This window comes from Amblyomma mixtum, chromosome 2 (assembly GCF_055824585.1).
Source record: "Amblyomma mixtum isolate Tamu chromosome 2, ASM5582458v1, whole genome shotgun sequence".
Lineage (NCBI taxonomy): Eukaryota > Metazoa > Arthropoda > Arachnida > Ixodida > Ixodidae > Amblyomma > Amblyomma mixtum.
In genome coordinates, this window is record NC_143013.1 from 217482 (window position 1) to 242147 (window position 24666).

The window sequence follows — 24666 nt, forward strand, 5'->3', positions numbered from 1 at the left end:
CAACTTCCGACAGAGGGTGCCACCAGTTCCATCAGCGACGCAGTTTTGCTTGATGCTGGCGTCACGACTCCCAAACAAATATGAACCACATGTCTGAAGGTGTGGCTCGGACTGCGAGGTTCTGCTCGACATCCCACAAACAGCCAGCGCCAGAAAACAAATTAACGAGAAACTAGAAGGCTCAGGGTGACTTTGGTCTGCAGGCAGTTGGGCTCAGAACATGCAACTCCACAGCTTAACTAACCAGCCTCGACCCGGACCGAGTGAACCACTAAGCATCTCAGATCGCTTCATTTCACGCGCACGGTTCCACGGGCAAAGGAGCAGTTGCGTACTGCGACCCAAGGAGCAGAGGAGACTAGCAGTGCGTGGCTCCAATGCACACACATGGTACGCGTGGTTGTCAGCGGGCCGTATATGGGCCCCGGCGGCAACGTATGTCTGATCCGTGCCGTTTAGCGCACGCTCCCAGAACAAGGAGCTCGCGGGCTAAACCGGGCGCCACCGCCACGCATGCCGAGGCGGCTGGCGGACACAAAGGATTCCGCTGGTGCCGCGAAAAGCGGCCGGACTCAGGCGCGGGGCAGGCAAATAAAAGGAAGAGGCGCCCGGAGATGTGGATCGGGCGGCGAGCACAAAGAGACGCTGGTCTTGTCGGCGGCGCGCACGCATGCTCACTGAGAGACACCGCAGAGCGATATGACGCTCCAAGCGCTGCGCGTCCAAGCACTGCTGGAATGTGCAGCGCTGTGTACTGCACTCAGGCACGGCTCGTTGCCACCCATCCTCTTTCGCTCCGTCTTCTTCCTCTCTCTTTTTTCCGAGTGCAATGCTTAACCGCCTCCGTCACGGCGCGCGTTTGCTCGAGCGTGCGGCAGCGCGCCGAGCGACAAAGCCCGGCGATAGCGTTAACGATGAGCGCGGCTTTCTCGAGATCCCGCGATCGTCGCTAACTCCATCAGCACACTTTTCTTAGGGGAGGTTACGTATATAGGCACCGACGCAAGGAGATTCTTCTTCGTTAGTCGGGACCTAGCTACCGATTAAATTAAAGCGCAAAAGAAGAGCCTTTGCAGCATTTAAAATCTATGAGTTATATAGTATGTGGCTAAGAACTGGCTACCAAGACTGACCGCCAAAACTGACCACCAAGAGGCGCTGACCGCTGAAGAACACGTTCCACTCCCTTCCCTCTCCATTACAAAGAAGCAAAAAATGTGACCGAAGGTGAAGCCCTCCTTTGTCAGCAGCAAGTCCCACCACCATGAGCCGCTGCCTGAGCACGTGCAGGTTCCTGCGCATGCGCAGAATGCCGGTCTTTCCTCCCTCCCTCTCCAGTTTTCCGCGCATGCGCGCTGGCCTCCCTACCCTTGCACCGGGCTCCCAACGGGGCCGGACCGGATTGCCGGGCCTGCCATATAACTCTACGTCGAAACCTTTGGCGAAATGAGAAATAGAAGGCGGGGCGTGTTCAAACGTGGAAAAGCCGGTCAGCGAGCGAACGCCGGCGCCCGTTCACTCGTGGGATTAAGAGTACTGCTCGGATTACCGGGCGGGGCCGGCTTTGGGAGTGGGGACGACGTGATGAAAGTCTCGGCGAGTGTGGCACTGCCGAGCCGGGGCACCGACGCGCGGCTTTCCGCCTCTGCCGAGAACCTGCCGCTTTCGTAGCTGCGTCGGGAGAGAAAATGAAGCTGTATTCCTCCGTATCGTCGCGATCGACGAAAGCTGCCTTTCGCGACAAGAACCGGCGGCGGCGCTATGCTTAATCTTTAATCTGGGAGTAGTTTCATGCAGCACGTACAACGTCCGGTGCACGCTCCGCAAGAGAGAATACTGGGACAGCGAATGCAACCTGGAGAGAATGCGATTCCATCGAAACGGACAGTCTAATATTGAGTCGATTCTCTCTTCTGTTCAAGTCACGGTCCCCCAGCCTTGCATTTGATATATGCTAAGACCTTGTGTTGGCATTCTTCGCGGTGACCAGTCAGATCTTGCCACACCGTCTGCTGCCCATACCTGTCAGTTGGCAAGAGTGGGCGGCCTGGTTTGGTGGGTGGTGGTCCTGGGTTCGATACATGCTCCAAGCGTAAGCTGGCTTCATTCAACTTCAGGTGTAAACTTATCTGACAGCTCCACGACAGTTGCTACACCCAATGTAGCTAAAAACAAGCAAAAGCACGAAAACTGCCGCTGCACGGCCTATTTTAACTGGATTGTGACTCGAGCAAGGAAAACGGGAAGAAACAGAGTGATACAAGTGTCTCCGATACACAGGCACATCTAACGGAAATCGAAGGGCACTCACTACTATTACGATTAACAGAGGCGGTGAGCTTATCTGTTGCTACGACTATCGAGCACAGTGAAGGGCGGCCGCACATAAAAAAAAAACTGTCTCTGCACAACAATACCGGCACCACGAATGCACGCAACTACTGAAGATAGGCGGCAAATAGATATAGAAGCGGCAGAAAGGCAGGGGAGGGGAGGGGAGGGAGGGGGGGGGGGGGGCAATCGGAAAGCCGGCCGCCTTGGCCGTAGTGCACAGACCGCAGCAAGAAAGGGGCCGCCGGACACGCGCAAGTTTGATAAGTCTCGGAAAGAAAAGCTGAGCAGAGCGGCGCCGCTCACACAAACAGCACGACTAGAAGCAGAACAGAGAGGGAGACGGCAAAAAAGCAAAAGTCGCTCTCCGAAGCGCCGGCCGCCTTAGCGACCCGCTAAGCCCCGAATAGATGACCGTCGGCGCGAGCACGCCAAGGCCACGGTCGTATTTCGAGATGAGCCGACCGTATCTTCCTACGCCGAGGCTGCCCCCTCCCCCTCTCTGCTCGTCTCCGGCGGCGCGGCAGCAGATCGCCGCTCATTATGCCGGCCAGCGAGCCAGCCTGGTTGGGATGGATATGAAAGAGGGACGCTCCCCGCTTTCCTTTCCACAAGATCTCTCTCTCTCTCTCTGAATCAGCGCGTCGTCGTCTCGGCGATGATGACGCCTTCGGCGACCGCCACTGACGGGGACGAAGGGTGCAGCGGCGAAAAGGGGAGCGCGTTGTTCCTGAGCGCGGTCGAAATTACGGGCCAGCGACCCCCACACTTCACCGACACGCTCGGCCCTCGCAGGGTCCTTTTGTTCGAAATGAGACGAATGTCAGAGCGTCGCGCCGAGACAGGATGGCACAGACTGAGTGGCGCGATCCCTCTTTCTTCTCGTCTTTCGCCGACTTCCTGTTTATAGGCCTCTCGACTTGAGATACCCAGCGCGTGCGCTTTGTTGTGCAGCTCGCGCCATACCAGAGGCGGAGCGCGATGACTACATGGCATGGCCATGCCACAGGTCTCTCCATAAGGGGCGCCCACGATCATGGTAGCGCCCCTTCCAAGTCTTCTGGGTAGCAGGAAACGGCAGGGTACAAAATCTGCGCCCCCCTGCCTCATACCGATTTGGGATAGGGGCACTCTCCCTAGCCCTGTGCACACCTATGGGCAAGACTCTCTGAGTGTTAGAAGTTGACAGCATCGTCGATCAGCCGAGGCAAACAGTCAGCACTGCTAACTGTGACGTCGGTAGTGGAATATGGCTGTCATTAAATTGTACAATAGAGGCCGGGTTGATGTCGTATGTTCACACTCGCCCCGATAATAATGCCTTCGCTGTATCATCTCTAGACCCGCCGCGGCGGCCGTATTTCGATGGAGAAGAAATGGAAAAACGCCTACTGACACAGATTTCAGTGCACGTCCTCGGATGGTCGAAATTAATCCGGTGCCCTCTACTGCGGTAGGCCTCATAGCTCAGTGTTTTGATTTGGAATTGGACGATAATAATTAATCGATCAATCGCTCGATTAGCACCGAATCTGGGCTTTGCATCGGTCACGAACTGCTTGCAGCTCTTTTCTCATTGGTCAAGCATCGCGCTTAATCTTGAACATACGAAAATCTGGCCTTTGCGGCTTGTCCGGTAGGGGATCGCTCATCGGACAACAGGGAGAATATCTATGCAAGGCGCGTGGCTTCTAATCAATAATCTAGTTGCACTCAGTGTTTTTAAAACAAAGGTGCCGCACGCAGACCCCCGGAGACCGAGGAAAAGTAGGAATTTAAAACGCAATCCACCGTCACGAACTTTTTGCGCAATGCGACAGGAACGTCCTCGTGCGCGAGCTGTGCAAGAGCGGCTTTCAAGGCGCGCAGGACTTTGGGCTCTGCAACACAGCGGTCGCAAATCCGCGAGCGCCCGTTCCTCACACTAAATCCACGAACGAGCGCGTTTCTCGCGTCGATACAACGCCGATCTTCTTCGGTCAGCGCCTACCGAACTCCGAGAGTAGCAAGCCGGCAAGGCACGAGGTAATGCCGCTTCGTCCATGAAACCTAGTTTTCCGTCCAACAGCGGGGAGGGGGAGGTCAAAGCACGCATCGAACGTGTAACACGCAAAGACGCACATTGTCTCCAGGCTTTCTCGTCTCCTGTATGCCGAGGGGAACGAGAAAGAGGGAGAGAGAAGCATACAAGGGCGCGGAGAGTGGTCCAGGCTGCTTCTCCGGAAATGAGCGGCCCGAACAACGACGACGCAGAGAGGCAGGTGCACCGGGACGACCGAAAGAGCCGAGCGCGGCGAACGGGGCCAAGCCGCGCATCGACCGCTGCTCTCGCACAGCCTTCGGTGCCCCGGGCGACGACTAGGCAGCGGGGCAACCCGTAGCTCGTTGTTGCCGGTCGAGTTGAATGACACGCGGGCGCCACGGAGGAGAACAGCGCCCCAGCGCCGCCGCGCGGTCCATCTATCACGCGGCCGCCCCCACCGCCGCCTCCGCAACCACTTGTCACACAGTGCTCCTCGCAAGCCACGCGCACACGCAAACGGGGCCCCCTTGCGCACCCGAGCTGCCCCTCAACGCGAGCACTTTAAAGGCAGGTGCTCGACGGTGGTGCGTGCTAGAGGCTCCAGTAGCACCGGCCAGAGAGACGCACTGTTGCCTCGCGCAATTTACTGATGGCTCCGATCGGCCACTTTCGCGAAAGCTCGATTCGAACTGCGAACGAAAAGAACTGAAAGGGTAAGTGAAAAACGCTAATAGAAAAAACGGCCCAGGTTGAGACGCCTTTTTTTTTTATTACTGACCAATCGCGCGCCGGACTTCAAGCGTGAAGGGTTCGCGTGTAGATTTTTTTTTATGCTAGTGTACGTGACGACGTCGGTAACGCCTGAAGTGATCCGTGGATCTCCGAAGCAAAATTGAAAAACTTGATTCCCGACAGTCCACTTTTCCAGCTGTCGTACAACAACGAAACGGTGCTCTGCATCACGCTAAGAAAAAAAAACGAAACTTCGTATCACGTCCGCGGAGCCTTTCCAACTACTACAAGACTTTCAAAGACAAAATAAATAAAAAGGAAACAGCGCAACACTAACGATTTTAATGACAGAAACAAGAAGACAAAAAATCACGCATCTCATGTTTTCTTCCTTCTCTACGTCTCGCGTCTGTTGACAAATTGCCGCTTCCTAAATAAAAAAAAAAGCTCACGCAATACAGACACTGTTTCCTCTTTCACAAGCATTATGTGAAAGACCACACGACATACTTATGAAACCCCGTTTTAATCAAGCCGTAAGAACGTGCTTGTCTGGCGGAGCGGTAGCGTGTCTGACTCGCAACCCCAGGGTCAGGGGTTCGATTCGTGTGCAGGGCTACATAGGTGCGGTTCCTTGGAATACAGCGACGGGTCGGCTCCACAGCAGCTTGAGAGGCCAAGCTTGCAGCGTGAGTGGTCGCCTGCTCCGTGTATATATGAGGGCGAGGAGGAACTCGGCCGACAACCCCCGCCCCTGGCATGATGCGCCGCTGGTGTGGCTGGCGCCATCTATGAGTGCCTCTTGGTAACAGCCACCTTTTTGACCAATCAGTATTTTACCATCACGCCGACGGCAACGTCGACACCAGCTTTCCTCGCGCTTCCGAGGGGAAAAAAAGAACGCTGAAATATTTGACATGATCCGACAGTACATGTCAGCCAGGCGTTTAACGAGGTTTCGCTGCTCTCGCGCTATTTGTGGGCAGCGACGGGCCCACAATGCACGCACGCAGTAGCGTGCGGGAAGGCCGATGAGAGACCGTGCCGCGAAGCCAACGTAACAGGGCGCGGCGCAGGCCCCCCGAGGTGCGGGCTGCTCTGTCGAGGCGGTTGAGGTCCCTCGGGCCAACAGGGCTTCTCAAGAGGGCGTCACAGCGACACGACGCCAAAATAAAAGCAAACCGTCGACCTCGTCTCGACTCGGAAGAACTAGCGACGGAGCGGGGCCGTCGACGTCCACGAGTCTCGTCGAGGCACCCAGCATAAGGCGCGAAAGGAAACGACAGCTTCCGATCGCATACGCGAGAGGAAGTACCCCTATACTACTCTACTCGTGTTCGGCCGACGTCACTGAAACCTATCTCGAGCGGTGCTCTCCGGGACTGAAACAAAGCAGCGCGAAAGGAACGGGTCGAGTAGCGCCCGTGAAGGAACACGACGTACGGGCGACGCTGCGCGCGCTTTGCCGGATCGGAAGCGGGCTGCCACTTCCGCTGCGATCAGCGAGAGACCGAAACGCAAACCGACGTCTCAAACAGTTGTGTGCAGCGGAGAGCGTTCGAGCGGCATACGCATTCTTCGATTTGGTCGCTAAAGCGAATTATTTCGACGCGCTGCGTCGCTCTGTACTGTACATCGCCGTCGTCCACGACGCAGGGACGCCGCAGTAATTTGATAAATAATTAAAGCGAGTGATTAGCTCCCGCCGAACTAGCGGGCTCTGAAGAAAGGCACCGTGCACGAACCACTGGGGTCGCGCACTATTGCACATTACTGCGCAAAGCGAAGTGATCGCAGCGAGAAAGGGACCCCTGTTGTCGGCATTTCTTCTGCCTCGTTTCTTTTTAGTACCCCTACGAAAGAGCGTCGGGCAGAAAGACGCCCTGTAGCCCCGTACGCCTCACGCAAACCTCGAATCAGCACGTACCTCGCGATGCCAGGTTGCGGGTAAACTGGCACGAAAGCGCGGGGGAGCTATAGAGGGCGGCCCACCCGCGCTGCGGGCTCTTTCTCGCACCCTGTAGTGTCCCTTCTTCGCTTCCGAAGCTGGTGCACTCCGCAGTGGGGTCTGTCAGTCAGCACGGTAACGCGTATCTGAAGTGGCATCAAGCGCGACACCAGTTCCGCGCGCTACAGACACGTTCGAAAGTGCAGCGTTACGGAAACAATGAAAATGAAACTGTCGTGTCCGGTCGCTGTGTTGAATGCAGCGAAAGACGCACACGGTACTTTTAGACTTCGTTTATTTAAAGCCGATGAGGGTGCGACCAGCGTCGACCGAGGCAGGAGCCGAACTGGCCGCCCGAAGAAAGGAGGGAGTGGAGAAGCGTCCACGGCAGGGAGTGGCTTCCCAGAACAGGAGGAGGGTGCGGGGGCGCACCGTGGGGGGGCATCCGGCGACAGCGTGCGACGAGGGGCAAGCGGTCGTTAGGAGGGGATGCGAGTGGTCGTTAGGAGGAGGATTGAGTGGTCGTTAGGAGGAGGATGCGAACTGTCGTTAGGAGGGGGCGCACACACACAAAAGCAACAAGGGGACACAACACTTCCTTCCCCCTTAGAAAGTTGCCTGGTATCGTGCAGGGGGTCGGCGCTCACGCGTGGAGGCGCGCTGGCTTTGTGCGCTCGGGGGAGAAACACTTGTAGGCTGGCTGTTGTTCGCTGTGTCTCCTAGGTCTGTCCTGGGCGAAGTCTCTTCTTCCGGGAAGAGGTGCCAGGCTATGTGGGAAAATGGTGCACGTGTTCTCTCCGCTGGCGGACAGCTCTCAGACGGCGTCGTAAATCTACGCAGCTGGTTGAGATGTCGGCGTGCTACTGTGCCATGTATGTTGACGAGCCAAGAGCGCAGGCCTATGCGTCTGACAATTGTAGCTTCCTCCCAGCGTGGCTTTTTCAGAAACTGTCGGGCGAGGACGCGCTGCCCCTCATTAAGCGTGCCGCAGCGCGGAATTGCTTTTTCTTCCCGGAACGTCTCTGCCTTTGGCTCGGGGAGGATGGCTGTGAGCTGGGTTCGCATTTCACGCTCGAACATCATTTTCGAGGGGGTCTCGCCTGTTGTGCTCTGAACCGTCGTGTGCTGCTTGAAGAGAAAGCGCGCAAGGCGGCGCTGCAGCGAGCCTGTCTGATCTCTTTCAAGGGCGCGTTTTAGCTCGGCTACGTAGCGCTCGGCTTGTCCGTTTGTCGCTGGGTGGTAGGGGGCCGATGTAACTGATGAGATCCCGTTGTCACGATAAAACTTGAGGATCTCCGCAGACACAAACGGTGTTCCGTTGTCAGATACTACCTTGCGTGGCAGGCCGAACGTTGCAAATAGTGATCGGAGGTTGTCAATGACTGCTGCCGAAGTCGTCTGTCCCATTTGCCTTATCCCAAGCCACTTTGTGTAGGCATCTACGACCACAAGGAAAGTGCAGCCCTCAATTGGTCCTGCAAAATCAATGTGCAGTGTGTGCCATGGTGTGTCTGGCTTTTCCCATTCTGGGACAGGAGCTTTCGGCGGGGCGCTCCGGCTGCTCTGGCAAGGCTTGCATTCTCGCACCACTGTTTCGATGTCGTTGTCAATGCCAGGCCACCACATGTAGCTTCTGGCACACTTTTTCATTGCAACGATGCCCCGATGTCCGGCGTGGATGAGAGACATAGCTTGTGCGCGTAGTTCTCTCGGCATCACAACTCGGGACCCAAATATGATGCAGCCGCGATGGGTGCTCAACTCTGTAGCTCGCCTGCGGTAAGCGTCGAAGTTGTCCCCTTTGAGTTTATGCACGTTGCCTTGTTGAACAGCTGTGTAAACTAGCCGGAGAGCTGCGCACTTCTGCGTAGATGCTGCAACTGTGCCTGCTGTAAGCGGAGGTTCTGGCAGTGCTTCGAACATCAGAACGTCTCCTGGTGGAAATGGTTCGTCAACAGTTGCGTCTAGTGGCAGACGGCTTAGCGCATCGGCGTTTTGATGTTTACCAACCATGTTCTGGCTCGGCGTCTGGTGTATGCCGCATATCATCACGCCTAGTGGAGAAAACCAGTTTCTCCCTAGAAGGCTTGATCCTGTGCCCTTCACAACAAGCAGAGGTAGCGTATGGGTCTGGCCGTTGTAGTTAACCTGCACGTTGGCAGAGCCCAATAGTGGCAGATTCTGTCCTGACCACGTTCGCAGGTGCGTGTCGTCTTGTTGCAGGGCGGGTGCGTCAGATGGCCATGAAGTTCGGAACGTGTCCTCACTGATCAGAGTACAGGCTGCGCCGGAGTCCACCTCGAACTTAATCAGCTGGTGATGTACGCTTACTTCTGTAAAAATCTTCGGTCGCGTGCCGAGATTCATGGTGTTCAGGTCGTACAACACAGATGGTGTTGCTGATGTTGTTCCATGGAGATCAGATAGCGGCGTATTCTCTGAGGCGTTGACGCTGTGATTAGGCTGGGAAGGTGACTTTATCTTGGCAAGTCTCCGTTTCGTAATGCATGCTCTTTCGATATGCCCTCGCTTGTGGCAAAAATTACACGTGGCTGACTGGAATCGACATCCCTGGGGGTTGTGTTGGTCGTCACACCGCCAGCAGCGTTGTGCCTTTTTGACCGATTTTACAACAACAGAAGGCTTGCGCACCTGGTTGCTTGTCTGGTGTACCGGCTCGGTGTTCCGGCGAATCCCTCTCTGCTGGTGACCGGCGCTCTCCGCTCGAACGGCGATGTCGTAAGCTTTGCTGAATGTGAGGTCCTTCTCAGCGAACAGGCGCTGCTGCAGTGACTCGTCACTCAGTCCGCACACAAATCTGTCGCGTAACATCACGTCCAAGGGAAGCATGGTGGTGTTAGCAGAAGAAGCTGCGTCTCCCTCCTGCCCGGTAGCTGTTGTCGACAGCGTTCCAAAATTGCAGTCGGCAGCGAGCTTCTTGAGCGCGGCTACGTAGGCGCTCACAGTTTCTCCTCCCAGTTGATCTCGTCGTTGGAAGCGAGCCCGGCTGTAGACCTCGGATGGCCTTGGGTCGTAGTGCTTTTGCAGCGCTTTTACGATGTCGTCGTAAGACACTGCCGCTGGTGTGCTTGGCTGAATAAGGGCGCAGACAGTATCGTAGGTCTGCTCCCCGCACAGCGTCAGCAGGTTGGCCCTCTTCAAGGCTGGGTCTGTGATGTTGTTAGCTTCAAAGTAGAACTGAAGGCGTCCAACCCACGATGACCATGATGAGCCGTTGAACTCTGGTATCTGATTGGGAAACCCTCGCGTAGCCATGGCTTGTCAATAGCGTTGCGTAGCGCGGGTCGAATCCACTTTCTCGTCGCCACTGTCGTGTCCGGTCGCTGTGTTGAATGCAGCGAAAGACGCACACGGTACTTTTAGACTTCGTTTATTTAAAGCCGATGAGGGTGCGACCAGCGTCGACCGAGGCAGGAGCCGAACTGGCCGCCCGAAGAAAGGAGGGAGTGGAGAAGCGTCCACGGCAGGGAGTGGCTTCCCAGAACAGGAGGAGGGTGCGGGGGCGCACCGTGGGGGGGCATCCGGCGACAGCGTGCGACGAGGGGCAAGCGGTCGTTAGGAGGGGATGCGAGTGGTCGTTAGGAGGAGGATTGAGTGGTCGTTAGGAGGAGGATGCGAACTGTCGTTAGGAGGGGGCGCACACACACAAAAGCAACAAGGGGACACAACAGAAACCTTAACGAAAAAGAGGCGAGTGACAAAGAACAAAAAAAAAAAAACCTCATGCAGTATGAGTTCATCGAAGCGTACCTATAGACAACAACAACTGGGAGAAGCATCGGCACGGCAGGAGAAGCGTTGACTGTCAGCACAAAAATACTTTTCATATACGGATACAACCACTTAAAAGGAAACATTTTTTTTTCCTCGACTCCTCGTTATGCAACCACAGTCGACGACAGCATAATGTGAAATACAGTCGCCGGTGAGAATTGAGGCACGACAGACAGTTAACTGAGGGAAATAAACTTAAACCTGCAAATCTATTTTCGGTCTCTCCGTCACGCAGGCTGAAGATTACAGCACGAAGACTTGACTGCATGCAGGGCTCCTGTGTGGCATATACTGACCTTGTAAGGCGAGGCCACGTAGAGGAAGTGTCCCGACTTGTCGACCTCCATGTCGGGCAAGATGGGGTTTCCTTCGTCAATGACCACCTCTTCGAACTGCTCGGCCCGGCCCTGACTCGTTAGGAACATCTGGAAAAGAGCAGCAGGGGAAGAAGCAGATAATAAGTCTGGGCATGTTGGTTGTTCATACATAAAAAGGAATAATAGCGCTTGTCCGTGTCTTCTCGTTCGTCCTGTCCTCTTTTGTGCACTATTTCTTTTTAAGTATGAACACTAAGCGTCATCGAATGTCCACGGGCATGTCACATTCGCGAAAGAGAAAGAAACAAAAAAAAACATACACAGAAACGAGATCAACGCATTGTTTTAAAGGGCCACTGACCAGGGTCCGGACATTTTTGAAAAACAAGCCCACTGCATAGATGAGGCATCGAAGATAACCTCTGCAAAATACTAGAGCCATGCGCGCCCCGAAAAGCTGCGAAAATTCAAATCAAAGCCCGCTCGTTCTTTCCTTCAACAAAAACGGCCCGCCCCACTACTCTGAACCCCGTTGACGTCATGGGGGTTACTTTCGGTAAAGGCACTCCATTGGTGCATCGTTCTGACTGACGGGAGAAGGTTGGGCGTAGCCTTGGCGTCGCGTCGTCTGCACAACGCTTTCCGCAGCACCTTCTGTTCTGGCTCATGCCTACTAACCCGCATGAAGGAACAGAAAAAAAAAAAAACTGCGGAGGGAGCGTGCGGCGACAGCCTTGAACCCTAGTCATAAAAAGTAAAAAATAGTAAAATTGAGAGTTGGTTTACCGACGTGCACCACTACCGACGTGCACCAACAAAACTACCGACGTGCCCCAACACCACACAGCACATGGAAGTTGTTTTCTTTTTTTTTTTTTGCATTTCGCCTCATTCGAATACGGCCGCCGCAACCTCGGGCTCAGCCCTTACAATTTTTTAGGCAGTCTATAGACTGTCTATAGACTTCTGTCTATAAAGTGTGTAGATTCTTTATAGACAAATCCTAAACAGACAAATCCTAAAGGAAATACAAATGCATAGACAATCTATAAATTTATGGTCATACACTTTTAGTAGACTTTTGTCTATAGACAGTCTACAGACTATGAATAGAAAAAAGACATATCTATAGGAAGGCAATAGAGTCTATAAGAAGTCTATAGAGTGTATATAGACCATTTTTGTAAGGGAGCAGCTCAAACAGCGCAGCACGAAGAAACTCAGCGGAGGTCGACGAGGAATTCGTCGCCCTGGCACGATACGACGGCACTCTCCACGGGGAGGGGCGGCGGACAGACGAGGCAGCTGCCGCAGTCTAGACAACGGCGGCGCGCTGACGATGGCCAGAAACAGGAAAAAGGGGAGGAAACGCCCACTTAGACGCAATCTGGGGCCCGAGAGCCCGCAGAGCTCGAACGCCGAACACCACTGAGCGGAAAAGGAGGCTGGTGGGAAGGAAGAGGGGTGGGGGGGGGGGGGGGGGGCGGGGCGGCACCGCCTGCGGGAAGACGCTTATCGGCGCGCCCGCGAATGCAGCCTCCAGAGACAGGAGACGAACGACAACCGCATCTCGCATACGCAGTGTGGCCGGGGCGCCCGGCGTACAGACACGGGAGTCCCAAATATACGAACACACAAAAGTTTTTGTTTGTTATCATGCAAATATTATGAGGCCTCGCCGTGAGACGGGAAACGCGACTTGTTTAATCTTTAAGGCCATGAAAATGATGTGCTGTTCAGTTCTGTTTGCCAGATCCGAATCCATTCCATGGAGTGTCTGATCTGATGCCACCCGTTCGGGTGGATTGCGGTGGCGAATTGCGAGACGCGGTGTCGAGCGAGAAATAGAGAATAAGTTTTATTTATACGCAAAGTTAAAACTTTCCGGAACGGCTGACTAGTCCGAGAGCAGTATTAGAACCCGTCGTATGTAAGCGCATGCGTATAGGTGCAAATATACGGTCAGAAATGGATATATGCGCATCTCCTGGAGGGGGAGTGACTACCCTCTTAATCCGCCCACGCATGAGGATTGGCCGTTGTTCTCGAGGCAGTGACGACAGCAGTGCCGGAATGTTCTCACCTCACAACCTGCCGGTGATGCGCACGTGGTACAACGACACCAACGGTTTTTTTTTTTTCCCCCTTCCTAAGCCGCGATTTATAAACTCAATACGGTTCGCGCCGCAGTTATAGCGAGCGAAATCGCAGTATCCGGTCGGTCATTTGCATTAAGCCGACATCAATGTTTTTTCTCTTTTAGTGCACCCGATAACAGTGTTCACAACTTGCTATCTCCGTGCGTGAAAGGGCCAATATACGAAGCGCTGCACGCCCGCCTGATATGCAGGCAGGTCGATTCTAATCGAACCCTTTCACCGGTGCCTGCGTCCGCGCTCTCGCTCCTTGCAACGCTTAGCCGCGCCAAACAAACGGGGACGCATTCTGGGCGAGGCAGACCGTGTCGTATACAAGCTGCAAACGATTGGGGAGGCGGGGGAAGGGAAGAAAGTAGAGGAGGGCTCGTCAGAATCAAATAAAGAAAAAAAAGAGGCAGCAGGACGGACAGACGAACGAACGGCATCGTTTAATCGACGACAATCCAGCCCGTTGCCCGACAAATCGTTTGGCGGCCAGCCGGAACTAGAAACATTCTGCCCCGTTGCACCTCCCCTATGGCGTCCTTCCCTGCTTCCGTCTCTGTCGTACACGTTCACTTTATTCCCTCCCGCTTTTCCCTACCTCTCGTCCACCATTCCTGCTTCCCCTCTCTCAGGGCACACGCACCTTTGTTTTCTGCTCTCCTCGTTTGGGGACCGAGCCATTCTCACCTCAACGGCCACACAATGCGAACCTGGCGACACCGCCGCTGCTCGGACACAAGAGGAAAAAGCGCAGGCCGATTAAGGGGAACGAGGGGAAGTTGGGGAGAAACAAATAGAGACGTATAGAGCGGGGAAGAAAACGGCCAAGGAACAAGGAGAGAGAAGAGGCGGAGGATCGAAACAAGGACAAACCTGTACACGCGTACAGGGGGCAGGGGGGGGGGGCTCGAACAAGACGACTCGTCGGGCCGTTAGGGAAAACGCCGTTCGAAGGCGGGAAAAGGGAAAAACTTCCCCCAAAACAAAGGCACAGACGAGAGCCGGCCTCGCGTGTAGGCGATCAAAACAATGCGGAGTATTGCTGGGCGATTGAAAAGAGCCGCCGAGACAAAGCGGCAACGGCGAGGAGGGGCAATGTGTGTGCGCTTGCCACATTTGGCTGAAAGCGGCCGAAACAAGTTTAGGAAGAGGGGAAAAAAAAACGAAAGGGTACCCTAACATGCGTTCCCGTGCAAGAGCCGGAGAAGGAAGAAAAAGGAAGATGCGAAGGTGATGGCGCCCGAGGAATGGGGAGGGAGAAAAGGGAATAAAGGCTGCTTGCTGCCGCTAAGACGGCCCTTGTTTTGTGCCGCTGTTGTCGCCCCAAGGAACGATCCTCGCGGGCCATTTCACGGACGCCGCGGGAGGACGCGTGTCCGAGACACGACGCGGCCCTGGCCGGCTGGCTCGGGCGACGAGCAGGAGACGAGTACATTCCGCGAGCGCGTTGTCGGATACTAAGAGACAAAAATAGGAAGGAAAAAGAGGAAAAGGAGCAGCAGAAGCACCGAACGAATAGGCGTAATCGGAAAGGATGGGGAGGGAAGACGAGTACCGCGGGGGTTAAAGAGAAAAATAAACGAACAAAGAAGAGAAGAAAACCAAAAAAATGAAGACAAACTGCGTGCCGGTACGACGGAGAGGGAGGGGGAGAGGGGAGAGAAGCGTCCGGAATGGGACGACATCCAATTTGCGCCAGACGAGCGCTTTCCCGGGAAAGGCCCAGCTGTAAGGCACGATCACGGTTTCCCGATTCGAATCAACCCGCAGGGACTCGCCGTTCCTCACCTGCCTCCCGCCGTCCCTTCTGCGTTCCCCCGGCCATCACAGCACTTCGAAGGGCTTTTTTGTTGTTGTTGCGAGCAAAATATAGAAGAGGCCTGCAACCCGGCACGAATTGGCGACCACCGCACAGGTGACGGATTGCTCGGACGGCAGTTTCTCTCTCCCTCTCTTTCTCTAGGACTGTCTCTCTCTCTCTCTCTCTCTCTCTCTCCGTCTCGCCGCCATCTTTGCTCTATGGCAGGAACTCGGTGCGGGCAAACGATGGGGAACAAAAAAAAATGGGGCGGAATGAGGGGAGGCGACTCGGGAAGCCGCGAAGCCGCTGCAGGCGCCTCGGAATCCGGTCGTCACGGCGCTAACGACCGCCGCAGCCCCCCCCCCCCCCCCCCTCCCCCCCTGACGTTAGTGCGCGTGAAATGATTCTCGTGGACGCTGCGACGACGACGCTCAATTAGTCGACGTCGAAGGAGGGAGGGAGGGCGAGGAGTCGGCGACACGATGCGGCCGTAAATCGATGACGCGCGCGGTTCTCATTTCCCGCGTCTAATTTGCCGACGGCATCGACGCGTCTCTGCGCACCGCGGAGAAACGCTGACAGATTTGTCACGACGGAATGCGCTCCTCGCTCGACAGGTGAAAGGAGGGACGGAAGTGTGTGAGTGCCGCGTGCTGCCAGAGCCTAGCGCTTGCGAAGAGGACCACTCGAGTCCCTGCCGCCGAATCTCGCGCAAGCTGCGGTACCGCCTTGTAATAATTGAAGCGGTGGCGACTACAGTCGGACACAAGTAAAGAACAAAGCGGCTTTTCGCCGGCAAAGGACCTCTTCCCAGCCAATGGCGTCGTTCGATTCTCACGAGCCTGCCAGCCTGGCATTGTCACGCCAATCCCTGCAGTGTCACTCTACCAGTACACGAGAATCGACCGACGCCATTGGAAGGGGGTTCTAAAAGCCGCTTTGTTCCTGAGTTGTATCCGACTATAACAAAAGATGGTTCATAGATCAGTTCACATCTAAGTCACAACAACAACAAGTAAAAAATCGCCCCGCTCGCATAGTGTTTAGCAGATGACATCACTTCCACAGTTATTTAATAGTCTTGGTCAATTAGTAACAAAGCGCGTAAACAACAAAGTCCGTGAACAGCGAATTATGTGAACGTGGTCAACATCGAAGAAAATGAGCAACGAAAGAGTACCTGAACAAAGCGACGCGAGCGTCAACTCGACGTTGGTGCAAGTGCATAAGCATGATTGCTCTGAAAGTGGAAGCTGTGGCTGCTGCCAGCCAATAAGGAGCGCGAACTGTGAAGCAATAAGTGCACTGCTCACTTGTCTCACACCCTCCCATAGTACGAAGTCGTACGTGGTTCTTCCGCACTGGCGAAGTACTGCGCGTTTCGAGTCTCGAAGCGAGGATGCGGACTCAAATGTCGTTGACTGCATAGATATACGGCAGCTACTACGCACAACAGAACCTCAAGAATAGCAATGCAACACCCTGGACGGCCCGTGGATTCACATCCCGGTTACTCGGACACAATCCACCTGCCCAGCTCCAGACAAGAAGCAAGGCTTTCCACTGGCGCTGGCGACAGGATACCATAACAAGCACACAAACAGATCAGATGAACGCGGAAATCGAACGCTCTGGACGCCCGGTGAACCGACCTCATAGTTTAGCTACTCGTGGACACGATTCCGCTTGCCTGACTGAAGTCAAAAAGCACGACTTTCTACTGGCGCAGTCCACAGGATTTTACAACGCATCCAAACCTATGCGCGAACACAGGCCGATAACATAAAAAACACGCTGCTTTCCGATGTGCGCCTGAGGCGTGCGGTCTGCTTGGAGGTACCTGACACTACCGAGCACCATCACCGCGTTCAGCGGATTCCCCAGCAGCACGGATTCTGAGACGTATATACCTTCCTCTGGTAATATAAAAACGAAGCCAAAAGCGACGGCGCCCAGCCTTATGCACGTCGGTTTTGTTGTAACGAGCCACATTGTGCGGCGGAAAGAAGGGACGAGTAGGAGGGGGATAAATACGCAACAACATACCTTCTTGAGGCGCCCTCTGTCGGAGCCGAGGAATGCAACGCTGTGCTGCGGCGTGGCGGCGGCCGCGACCGACGTCAGCGTCAGGTTCTCGAACACGGCGCTGGCGGCGCGCGAGATGGGCGAGCTGCCGTTCAGCTTCAGCGTCTCGTTGCAGAAGCTCAGCACGTTGCCACTCTGCTGCAGGGGGGGAAGGAGAGGAGGAGAAAGCGAGTTAGTCGACGAGGTCAAGGCACATAACGAAGTGACTCGCTATATAACGAGCTCTACACACATGCCGTAGCGAGCGCTCGTTTCTTCGCACAAAAGATGAACGTACAGACGGAACCAGTCTAAAAGGTAAAACTTCATTTGAACTCAACAAATTGTAGTTTGACTTCTGCGTGCAACTTCAAAAAAAAAAAAAAGTTAGGGTATAACTCAGTTGGGGGAGACAACTCGGGGAGTAGTGTAAATGTAAGCTTCTCAACGGCACGCAGTTGAGCAGAATTCTTCAGTTTTACGCAAACAAACTGTTCCCTTTTATAATAGTTGTGCGTGTGCATTGTAGCGAGAACATGTAGTCCCAAAAAGAAGCGCATCAAACGGCGGACATTATTAAACGCTGTTGCCAGGTGCGCGGACTATTGAACAGGCAGCATTTACTCCTGTTCTCCACCGATAAACTGCGGCGAATACCAAGCGTGCTCCGCATAGCCCGCCACTGACCGGCGGCAGTAATGACGTTAAGTATGGGGTCACATGACCAGCGCTTAATCGGCATATCTATAACGCGCGGCCACCACGCGGCAAAAGGCGCGTTCATAACGCATGATTAAAGGCGAACGCGACGAAAAATTTATATTAATATTAATTCTTTTTTCCTCTCTTTTTTTCCGGTCATTTCCTCGCTTCCGCTTCGTGCCAGCGTCGAGCCGTAGCGGGAAAAACAATTAAAAACAAACGGCGGCTTCGCACGAACTCGCTGATTGAAAAAAATAAAAAGTAAAGTGCGTTTAACAAAACGCCGTTTCCACGCCCATGCCATTCGTTATGCGATTATACAGGGTGTGCGCCTATATATGACCCGGATTGTCCAGCGCATGCAAAGGCGACGTCGTATTACGAAGTACGTTGAAAAAAAGAAGATAGCCAAAAAAAAATGTTAAGAGAGCAAATAAAGCAGGCTCCGACAGCGCGTGTACACAACACGCTGCTGGTGCGTGGTGGCCGGCTCCGCTCGCAAATATCAATCTCGTTCCTTCCTTCCGTTGTGCAAGCCACGCATGCCAGCAGTGGTGGCGTCCGGCGAAAAGAGAGCCCTCTGGCCGCCACTCTGCAGTCGCGCAGCAGCAGCAGCGCCATCATGAATGAAAATTGCCCCGGGTGTCGTCCTCCGAGACCAGCGATTAATTCGCCACTCATCGAAACGAAGACAGAAGAAAAACGGCGCCGCGGCAGCAGCGGTAGGCAGAGGAGGCGGTTTCGATAAATCATCGAACTGCACCCCCCCCCCCCCCCCCTCGTTCTCCTTCTTCGCCCTCCTCCGTATACACTTAATGCGCGCAAAGGTGGCCGGCAGTTTTCAGCCTCAGCGGCGCCCCGCGTCCGGCGCAGAGATTCTTCCAAAGTAAGAGAGAGCCGAACGAGACAAATAAGGAAACAAAGAAGAAAGGCTGGGGCCACGTTCGCGAAGCCTTTCGCATGCAGGATCGGTTCGTGCGTGGTCACCGGAGCCTTGGCTGTAGCATGAGCTCACAGAATTCGACTCCGGAGCGGCAACAAACAACGAAGGAATCGCGCACGGACATCTGTGAAAGGCCACGTTTCGCGACAATGAAGACATCGTAATGACGTGGCGGCATAAGAACTCTGTATAGTGCTGTAGCCGACTTCGTCTCTGCACTCTGAACATGAATAAGCCTATATGGGAGAAAATTAAGGGGGAGTAAGCTGTCCTTGAAGAATTAAAAAACAGCGCCGCGACGACGGACAAGAAGAAGGAAGAAGGACAAGCGCTGATTAACGACTAAAGGTTTATTGAAAGAACAGAGGTATTAATACACTAACGCAACCAGGACGCATGCGCCTCCCTACACACTTCTAATCAGCTGTCATCTAGCGCATTCCCTTTTAGGGACACTGTATGTTGCCCATGTTCCGAAGATTTCGATCCCTAAATATAAGGACTGCTTGCTCTAGGCAACGGAGGTGTATTCCCACTGCAAAGCATGGTAACTTGATGCAGCTAGCGAGGCTTTTAAATGTGTCGCCGGAGGTCTGCAGGTTAGCAAATAGAAGAGATTGAAACCTCGGTTAAAATCTTCGTAAATGATATAACTTCGCATGCTTTAAAGATGGAATTCGTTTCCGTAGCCAAACCTTAAAGTGTTCCATACTTTAGTGATGGAAACCTGCCCCAGGGCTTCAGCAGCATACCCTGCTGCCCATTAGAGGGTGTGCGCTAGAGGACAACTTACTCTCTTTTTACTCCTTACGTGTTTAGAGTGCGCAAACTACTCGCGTGTGCAACGCTCTGAACACTGGACGATCGCTTATACGGTATTCCTTTACTTAATCATTTACCACAGCACCGAGGAAGCACAGCTCCTGAGAATTTGGCTGGGCTCAGGACATTTCAGCTGCAATGTACGAGCCCCTAGAAAAGGATAATTTTTTTTCTCAAACTGCGAAATTTCTGTGAAAGCTGTACAGGTTTCCTCTCAAGTCACTTTGCTGCTCTTCGGTGGATTCTAATGAGTAATTCTGCATTCTGTGCCAAGCACACAGCCACACCCTGTTGAGTTATGCATACAAGCCTCACGACGCGGTCCCGTTCCTCGAACTCCGTCTATGTTGTCGCAGTCTTCCTTTTGCTCAGCGAGGCAACGCTCCCGCACTTTCTAAATGCCGAAACCCCTGACAGCACAGCACCAGCCTGAAGTAGGTATGTAGCGGGTCTCTTCTCGTAAGAAAAACCAGTGCGTTCCAGGCGAAGGCGGGATTCGAACCCGGCACCTCCAGCACACTCGGTGGATAATATGGTGCTGTTACGCTGTGGGCGTCATTAACACGAGACTGTCGGTGATTGTTGGGCTACTTAAACCTTCGGCGACACGCTCGACGAAATAACCGCATATACGGGCGTACGGAATTCAAAATACGACTTCAGGAAAAACGACTCCCAGAAATTGTGCCAGGATACACAATTTGGGGCCCGGTGATTGGTATACCTAGAGGTATTACCGAGCTGTATGCTACTAGGTTACGGGGTGTAGCAGCGACCATTCTTTCGCAGACCACTAAAACACGACAAGGGAATTTTTTTTCTCCGCAAGCAGCAGACAGCACCATCCCCCCCTCTCGTTTCTTGAAGCGGCAGTGTGTAAAGGAAGCAGGATTTATCTCAGTACATGAACCGTCTCCACTGCCACTCTGTGCAACAAACAACGAAGTAATTACATAAAAGAAGACCTCGAAGAAAGGCAAAATGAGAAATTTCGGGGAGCTTGTTTTCTTTTCACGCATACAGCACGACGAGGCGCCAGGGAAAGCAACACACACGTAAACGTACGCGAGGCGAGTCTGTTTTATGAGGTTTGCCCGGCTGCTGTGCCGCAGGTCAGTTCGCACGGTATATGACGGCATGCACCTGCAAGCAGGGACGCCGAACGAAACACGGATACTAACGACGTCGCGTATTCGTGTAATTACCCACCAGAGCCTCTCCGGAAGCAAAGTTGCATATGCATTCATATACGTAAGGGACGCCGTTGGCCGCATGTATACAACACGTCAGAGCACGGACGATGCATGTGTGTGTGCGTGTGCGTGTGTGTGTGCGTGCGCGCGCGCGCGCGCAGAATTCGCGCCCTCTAGCCGTGCTTCCAAAGCAGACGAGAGATGAGTGAGGAGACATGCACGACGAACACGGAGCACAGAGGGAGAGGAGGACGGTTGGTAGAGATGCGGTGGCGAGGGGGGCGCGCCAAGGCAATGTTGTTGTTGCCGCTGTAGGCTGCGCTTCGGCTGCTGCTGCTGCAAAGCTCTCGCGCAGCTCGGTCGCAGGCAGGCAGGCAGGCCGGCGCTAATCACACGTTAGCGAAACAACGATGCTCTCGCGCGGCAGCACAAGCCGGAGGAGAGCGCGCAAAAACGGGGGCGCGCATTAAAAATGCCGGTCGTTCGTGCCGCCGCCGCCGTCGCGGCGCAGCGCTGCATACGGCCGTACACGTCGGATACATGCACTCACATACGGGCACTACAACAGCCAGCCAGCCAGCAGCAGCAGCAGCAACCGCGCAGTGAGGCTCATTAATAAGCGCGGGCGCATCGTTATACGCGCCACAACGGAGCAAAAACAACGAACCAGTTATTAATTTCTGAGCTGCCTTTTCCCTACTGGTTTTCTTTTGCTCGCTTTGTCTTTTTTTATGCGTTTCCGTTCGCACGTGTTTGTTTGTGCGTGTATGTACGCCCGGCGTACACGCTGTCGGTCGAGTTCACGGGTACGGTGTACACAAGGCCTTGGCTAGTGATCGTGCTGACGATGCTACTGCCGCCGCGTGCCTGGCGCTCCAGCTATCCAGCCTTCCGCTCGTACCGCGAGCGCGCCGCATATCAGCACCGCGCATCCCGACCACGCACGCGAGCGCGTTCGTGAGCGGGACGCAGCGCACGTGTAGTGCAAAGCAGACAAGACGCCCGAAGTTGGCCGGCCCATCAGCACGCGTGATCGAGAGAGCCGGCCGGAAGGAGGGCTCGCGTTGTGCACTTGCTCAATTGTTTTCGCCCGGATCGGCTCTCGCCCGCCGCTAATGAAGAGGCCGCGGCGGACGTCATCCGTCTCTCGCCCTCTCCCTCCGGGAGGAGGAAGGAAGGAAAGAATCATACGGCCAGGGATGCGGAGATGGTCTGGAGTGATGGACAGTAGTGTCTACTACAGAGCGGCGCGGACGAACGAGAACGATCGCTTGCGACGCGCGCGCCGCCTGTGCGCAGCCGCCTGTTTGTTGTGCATCGCTACAGCGTGCATACGAAGAAACAAACTTACGGGGTGGACCACTCTTAACGGGAACACTCGAGTGCGCGGTTTCGAGGCTCGCGCATCGCACGGACGGAGCGCGCATAATGTATGGCATGCCGGCGCAGACAGCATGACAGCGCGCTTGCTCAGCTGTGCGATCTGCCCACAGCTGGCGCTGCGCGCGAGCCGCCGAATCACGCGCTCGAATGTTCCCGCTAAGCGCGGTTAACACTGTACGCTGAGGACAAACGTAAGCCAGACACGAGCCGGATGACAGGCCGTTGGTCGTTAATCGACGAAGGATGACTGTACACGGGTCGTGCTAAACCGGCTGCAGGTACTCTGAGTTGAACAGTCACGCACCGAACGCTGCAGTATAAATAGCACTCAATTCTGGCCACAGAAGAGCGTCGCCTCACCACGGGACTCGAATGACAGGCGAACTTTGCGCAAAGCTCTCCCTCTCCTGTAAATAACGCGCCACCAATTCGCGAGAAACAGGTAAAACGCGGCAGGGCGGCAAATACGGGTGATACCACGGCTGGAGTGACGCTTAGAAAAACCCTGGCAGCTACGCGATTCTCGTGTGTAAACTTCGGCGACGTAGAAGTCTTAAGCCCGACCCACATGGAGCGATTTTCTCGCGAAAAACCTGCGAACGGCCGCCCGGCGGCGGCCGCTTGGCCGCCGACCAAGCAGTGCTAGATACGTTCGCCCGGCGGTCAGCCGCTCACCGGAAGCGGCGAATGCGAGCTCAGCGCGGACCAATGAGGGCGCTCTGCTCCAGCATCTAGCTCCGCCCGATTTCCGCCGCGCGGCGACAAACATGGCGGCGCCCTTCGAAGCCGGACCACTCGCTTCGGACTGTGCGTTTACTGGCCGTAAATAGAGCACCGGTCTTTCGCTTCGTCTCAGCTTGCCTACAAGAGAACGTATAAGCGATAAATTTGGTTTATTTTTTTATTTAGAGTGAGAGTTCTCCCACTTCTAGGCTTACGAGGAGAGTCGGTTTGTTTACAGTATCAAGACGGCTGCTGTCTGGCGGCGGTCGCCTGTTTTTCGCCGTATGTGGTGCAGCACGGCGAACGCGCGCCGCATGAAATTCGCAGCGTCTGTTCGCTCCATGTGGGTCGGCCTTTACGCGTCAGACTACAAACAACCATCATCGCGCATGGTCCGGCACGTACTTCAATGAAGGCGTTGCGCTGGAGACGAGAGAGAGAATTAAACGTGATCATAACGCGGCTTGGAAAATAACTTATGCCCCGGTTATCCGACAAATTCGGCGTAGCAAGTCAAACTATGAGTTTAAATCAAGTATACCAACTAGCCCAAGAACTAACTCTACTCAAAATCAAAGCTCAAAAGGAACAGTAAAAAAAAAAGGAGAGGAAACGGATCGAAGCCAACCTTGGCTGCGCCGCAGGACCCAGCGGCCTTGCAGAGAAGCCAAGCACTTCCCCCTCCAAAGCGGAGCTTCAGCTTCTCCTCACTTCTACAGCCTTGTACTTGCCTCCGCTCCCTGCGCTCCGGTAGCGGAGGATTTCAAATTTCCCGTGTATATCGAGGAAGGGAAGAGAGTGGGCGGTTCCATTCGGCAAGTCAAGGAACGAGCCCGCGCAAAAGCGTGCGGCGAAAAAAAAAAGGAAAAGAGAGAACGAGACGCAGAGAAAGAGAAAGTTCGCGGAACGAACGCGTCTTGTGTTTCCCATTACGGCGAAAGAAAGCAAGCAGCAGAGCGCGCGCCGCTGAAAAGCGAGCACCAAGCCGAGCCAAGCCTCTGGCGAAGCCAAGACAGCGCCGGCTGCTACGGCTGCTGATGCTCCGGTTTCGTCGAAGCGTGGGGGAAAAGAAATCCCTCGTGCGCCTCTCCCATCCGAAACGACAGCAGCGCACGCGCTTTCTTCCAGCGCAGCAGCGGACGACACAAAAGACTAGGCTCCACATACGAAGAGAGAAAGGAGGAGAAAGACGCGGCGGGGTCGAGACGGGCCCCTCGAATCTCGCCAGTCTGTCCAAGCGCTCCTGGCGCATACATGCATTCGCTCGCGCACGCTTCCGAGAGCAGCGCCGAAGAACGCTGAGGAAAACGGAGCCGAAGGACAGAGGAGGAGGGGGAGGAGGATGAGGAGCAGGAGGAAGGGGGTGGGGGGCTATGCGGGGGAAAAGGCGGCAGTATATGTATAAGGCGTCGCAGGCACGAGACTCGGGAACTGTTGTTCTCAAACCGTGGCGGCAATGCGAGATCTCCCCTCCCCCACTCCCTGCATATCCCATTTTCCTTACCGGCGTCAAGGCCAGCTGGCGGTGAATTTTGCTCGGAGCGAGTCGACCGTGCAACGAACTCGGGCCAGCGCGTGGCCCGTACGTTCGACGGAAACGAGAGAAAAAGTGAACCTTGCGAACTGTACCCCATTTCCATGACGCTTGGGAAAGAAAGAAAGAAAAAAAAAAGAAAGAAAGAAAGACATGGGCACGCGGTGGGGTAGCCGCAATCATTCGCTTCCTTGTCCGCAGTAAAAAAAAA

At 54.7% G+C, this 24666-nt stretch overlaps 1 protein-coding gene across 5 annotated transcripts in view; it reads right to left on the bottom strand.

Moving 5' to 3' along the window:
- The window catches only part of LOC149358195 (plexin-B-like), a 333650-nt gene that overhangs the window by 42853 nt on the left and 266131 nt on the right, over positions 1–24666 (bottom strand). For all 5 annotated transcript variants that reach the window (XM_089570252.1, XM_089570253.1, XM_089570254.1 and 2 more), the window contains 2 exons: positions 17138–17314; positions 11126–11254 (listed from right to left, as the gene is read on the bottom strand). In XM_089570252.1, the coding sequence (XP_089426378.1) occupies positions 11126–11254; positions 17138–17314 (306 nt within the window). The remainder of the gene's footprint in view (positions 1–11125; positions 11255–17137; positions 17315–24666) is intronic.